The sequence below is a fragment of the Octopus bimaculoides genome, chromosome 28 (assembly GCF_046866305.1).
Source record: "Octopus bimaculoides isolate indiv1 chromosome 28, ASM4686630v1, whole genome shotgun sequence".
Lineage (NCBI taxonomy): Eukaryota > Metazoa > Mollusca > Cephalopoda > Octopoda > Octopodidae > Octopus > Octopus bimaculoides.
In genome coordinates, this window is record NC_142955.1 from 21,972,523 (window position 1) to 21,978,036 (window position 5,514).

The 5,514-nt window shown below is 39.2% G+C and overlaps 1 protein-coding gene across 5 annotated transcripts in view; it reads right to left on the reverse strand.

Annotated features, from left to right (window-relative positions):
- Positions 1-520: 520 nt before the first annotated feature.
- LOC106870582 (uncharacterized) overlaps positions 521-5,514 on the reverse strand; it is a 68,186-nt gene continuing 63,192 nt past the window's right edge. For all 5 annotated transcript variants that reach the window (XM_089344230.1, XM_089344232.1, XM_089344233.1 and 2 more), the window contains one exon: positions 521-1,728. In XM_089344230.1, coding sequence (XP_089200356.1) covers positions 1,377-1,728 — 352 coding nt within the window. In that variant the 3' untranslated portion in view covers positions 521-1,376. The remainder of the gene's footprint in view (positions 1,729-5,514) is intronic.

Sequence of the window (5,514 nt, forward strand, 5' to 3'; positions counted from 1 at the left end):
TTAAGCAAATATTTATGTATAAATTTCATAAGCGTTTATAAGGGGGTCCCTAAGGTAAAGCCTGAAATATAAAGGGGTCCGCAAGTCAAAACGTTTGAAAACCCTTGCACTAAGCACTTTGTCCAGCGTGCCAACGATTCTGCCAGCTCAGATAGATTCAAATCCAGTTGCTTTTTTGTTTTTTTAAAAAAAAAAGAAAATTCTTTTTTTTTTTTTCTGTCCCTCAATCGATGCTTATTCTGTCTTAACTTGACCCACTTTCAAAAAATCTTAGTACTTCATTTGTTATTTTGGAGAGACAGGGTTGAGTTGGAGGGGGTGGGGCAGGGGCAAAATTGCGAAAAGTTATTTGGTTTTTTTTTTACTCCACCCATTTAAAAAAAAAATTTTTTTTTGGTCTTTTTAATTTTTCTTTCTGGTGTCCCGACAACTGTCCCATCCCACCTTATTCCCACCCCCGTTTAAAGTGAACAAGCGAATGTAAGAAATGTGAATAAATAAACAAACAAACAAAAACAAATTAAGATTCAAAATACAAAAAAAAAAAGAAAATGAAACTTAAATTTAATTAAAAAAACATAAATAAATAGATAAAAAAACTAAAAATGCTTAAAAATTGTATTTTAAAAAAGAAAAGCAATTTCTTCTGCCCTCACCCCAACTACAAATTATTATCATTATGAGGAGTACATAGGAGGAGGTGGGTGATTGCAGTTTTCATGTTTTTTTTAATTAATTTTTTTTTTTTACAAAATAAAAACTGAAAAAATGTTGGACATAACACACACGTGTGGGTATATACATATAATATATATATATATGTATACACCCACATTGTGTGTGTATATGTGTGTATATTATATATATATATATATATATATATGTATGTGTGTATATATATATATATATATATATACACATGTGAGTATATATAATATATATATACTTATATAAATAGAGAGTGAGAGAGAGAAAGGGAAATGCAGTAACTAAAAAAAAAAAAACTTACATCATGCAAAAAAAAAATTCCTTTAATAAAAAAGTGCTCCCACAAGAGGACTCCGTGCCTCCCCGCTGCCAAAACACAATGCCCCATTCACCCTTCAACCACCTGTTCCCTCTCCGCTATTTTTTTTTTTTGGTCATGCACTTTCTCCTTCTCTTCCTCCTCCTCCTCCTCCTCCTGGAAACCAAGGAGTCATACCCCCACCCACCCACCCCATTTGCCCCACCTTACAACTTGACTGAGAGAGCATGGCCAAGCCCAAAGTCCAAAGTCAAGTCAAAGTCCGAATCGACCCACAAAGTCCCAAGTGCCACGGCATCGGTGTGGTGCGGTGCAGGGATGGAAAAAAAGGAGGGGAGGGGCAAACGGATCAGCTCTGCTCATTAGCCTGTGCCATGTAGGCGTCGAGCTCGGCATCGAGGTGGGCCTTCGTCTTCGACATGTACTCGTCCAGCTGGTTGTCTAGTTCCTGCTTGATCATGTGTGGGTTGCCGCCGCCGCCTCCGCCGCCGCTCGGGTTGCCCGACGATGGGCCACCGCCTCCCCCTCCCCCTCCTCCCCCCTGGCCGCCGCCGCCACCCATGCCGGGTGGGCCCCCTCCGCCACGGCCCCGCCCGCGCATGCCCCTCTGTGGGCCACGTCCACCACCACCTCGGAACTTGCCACTGCCGCCACGACCACCACTGCCTCTGGACCGCAGTCCTCCTCTGCCTCGGAAGCGACTGAAGAGAAAGAGAAAAGAAAGACAATATATATATATATACATATATATACTCTACACATCAGTGGCTGGAAGTAAATCATTTATGTTATTACAATTTAAAAAAAAATATAAATAAACCATTAATTTTAAATAATTATAAGAGTCATATCATTGAAATAAATTATTATTATTATTATTATTCCGATTATTTAGGTATCAAATTCATAATATCATTTACAGTGCCAGAAAAATGCTTAGCAACATTTTCACTTTATATTCTGAGTTCAAATTCTGCCATGGTTGACTTTACCTTTCATGGGTTAATAAAACAAGTATCACTCAAGTACATGGAGGGAGTGATATAATCAACTTGACTTTCTCCCACCAAAGATTGCTGGCCATGAGCCAAAATTTGAGACCATTATTAATATTATTATCATTATTATTATTATTATTATTGTTCAGTAGTTTTATTTTTATAACGTGCTTTCACTTCACTACCGAGCGCAACTCTGTGCGCCTTGGGTATGTGCTGTGGTTTGCTGTGGTGCTCTTATGTTTACTGTATTGAAAGTGTTTTGCGTAGAATGTAGTGCAATTTTCTGTATGTTATATATATTTGTAAGTCCTGCTATTTTTGTTATGTATTTGTCTGAATATTTTTTTATTATACCTAAGGCACCTACTATGATAGCAATTGTTTCTGTTTTTAGACTCCACATTCGAGTTAATTCTATTTCCAGGTCTTTGTATTTCGAAAGTTTCTCCATTTCTTTTAGAGAAACGTTGTCATCTGCTGGTATTGATACATCAATTAGAAAGCATTTTTATTACTATTATTATTACTAAGTGAGAAAGCAGTGCTTGCCATCAAAGTGACAGTGGGGTACAAGTATATGAAGCCTAATAAACCCACCATGACTGTCTGATAAAGGTACAACAGGTGACTGCATCACAACCATATGTGATCACCATGGTGATCTCATATCAAAATAACGAGCGCATGACCTTGCAGGTGGGGTTCAGTCAGAATTTCTTTTCTGGTTGAGTGGCCCATCCTGCTCAAAAGGTCCCTGAATAAGGGTTGTCTAAGGTTGATGAATGAAACACCCACGTTTCCAGAGGTGAATTATTCAGTTTCTGTCTACAAAATCCACTCGCAAGGCTTTAGTCGGCCCAAGGCTACAGTAGAGACACTTGCTCAAGGTACTGTGCAGTGGGACTGAACTCTGAACCATGTGTCTGGGAAGCAAGCTTCTTACCACACAGACACACCAAGAATAAATTTACGTTAAGGAGTGAGACATACAATTTCCAGTTATTCAAATAGCCCCATGGTCCCAGCAGACAAAATGGAAAAGGTGTGACCCCACAGAATGGCAATGGGGACGTGCTGGAACAGCCACTCTCACTCATAGGGGTCACACTTGCAGATAGTCCATCCATTATCGTTATTTTAACGGTTTCTGATTCAGGTATGATGAGTTCAGCAATTATGAAGGGGGTGGGGGGTGGGGGGTGTTAGTATTGATGACATTGATCCATGTACTTGATTGACACATTTTATCAACCCTCTGGGGGTGAAGGACAACGTTCACCCCAGTAGGATTTGAGCCCAGAATGTAAGTAATATCAACAACAATAATAACAACTTTACTTTTTTACATAAATAAAAACATGGTGTAACAAAATTTTAATTTTCGTTTTTTGTCTTTGGTCAATACCACAATTTTGCTTGTCTTTGGTCAATAATTGTCATTTTCTTTTTTGCTTCTATTTAGAAATTGAAGGAAATGACTATTATTCCCTCCAAACTTTGCTTTTGTCACTTGGATGTCAATGTTTTGAAACTGACCTACTATTCCATTACATTTCAGATAGATTCAGCACTGGTTTGCTCAAGCAGAAATATCATTGTAGCAAATATTCTGCTCAGTACAACAGATTTGCTTGTCAGCTGCTTGGCTTTAACGACTCGAGCATGTCCTTCAGTGGCTGACGATATGTGCATCTCTGATCATGAGCAGGAGTAGTGGAGGAAGCATCATAGCCATGTGTTGAGAGGGATTCTTTGGGGTTTGAATAAATGTAACAAAGGCAAAGTTTGAAGGAAATATTAGTTGTTTTCCATACCTTCTTGGGGTAAAGCAAGAAGGAAATAACAGTTGCTACCCAAGGAAACAAAATCATGTTATATATTATAATTAGTTCTTTTAGGGTTTCCACAGAGATAATTGTAATGGAAACAACAGCAACAACGAAATAAAAAACAACAGAGAAAAGAAGACACAGAGATTTGAGCAGAATGGAGGCAGATTTAGAGAAGATGGCAGCAGGTTTAAATCAAGAAACCTTGGAGCAAATGCAAGCATTTTTCTTTCTTTGTTTTTCAATTGAAACCCTATTCAACTCTCTATTCAATGTGCATACACATACGCACACACAGACATGCAGATATATATATATATATGTGTGTGTGTGTGTGTGTGTATACGGGGTGCAGTGAATATATTGTCGTCTAAATTACGGAAAAATGAAAATAACACTGACATCTCATTTTAACAGATATATTAACCGAAATTATCTAAAAAATATCTTGAAGGAGTGGCTGTGTGGTAAGTAGCTTGCTTACCAACCACATGGTTCGAGGTTCAGTCCCACTGCGTGGCACCTTTGGCAAGTATCTTCCACCATAGCCTTGTGAGTGGATTTGGTAGATGGAAACTGAAAGCCCGTCGTATATATGTATGTATAAATGTATGTATGTATATATATATATATATATATATATATACGCTGATGACACAAAACTATCTCAGGCAATAAAGAATCCTGATGATATTGTAAGCCTGCAGAATGACCTAAATGCAATATACAAGTGGGCAGAGCAAAATAAATTGCAGTTCAATGCAAAAAAATTTCAAGTACTGCGCTACAATGCCACAAGTGCCTCCCAACTGGCATACACAGGGCCTGGAGGTACTGCAATCCCAGAACCACAAACAGTGAGAGATCTGGGCATCAACATGTGTAGTGATGCATCATTTCACATGCACATTATGACTGGGTCCTCAAGCAGCTACTTGACCATTCAAATGTTGATGTGATATATCTCGACTTTGCAAAAGCCTTTGACAAAGTTGATCATGGCTTGATATGTCACAAGCTGCGAAACCTTGGCATAGCTGGTAAATTAGGAGAGTGGCTGCATGACTTCCTGAATGGTAGAAGTCAGACAGTTGCAGCCAATGGAGAACTATCTAGGGAAACACAAATATTGAGTGGTGTTCCACAGGGAACTGTTCTGGGGCCACTACTGTTCATAGTGGCCCTTCTGGACATGCCCACGGTCACTCGGAGAGCCACTGTCACTAGCTATGCTGATGACACAAAGATATCTCAGGCAATAAAGAATCCTGATGATATTGTAAGCCTGCAGAATGACCTAAATGCAATATATGAGTGGGCAGAGCAAAATAATATGCAGTTCAATGCAAAAAATTTTCAAGTACTGCGCTACAAGACCACAAGTACCTCCCAACTGGCATACACAGGGCCTGGAGGTACTGCAATCCCAGAACCACAAACAGTGAGAGATCTGGGCATCAACATGTGTAGTGATGCATCATTTCACATGCACATTGTCAAGTTGACAGCAAGGTGGATACTGAGGACTTTCCGTACAAGGGATCAAAAAGTCATGTTGATTCTATGGAAGACATTTGTTCTGAGCCACCTAGACTATTGCTCTCAGTTGTGGTCACCACACAGTGTTAAGCGGACAGCAGAACTCGAGGCAATTCAG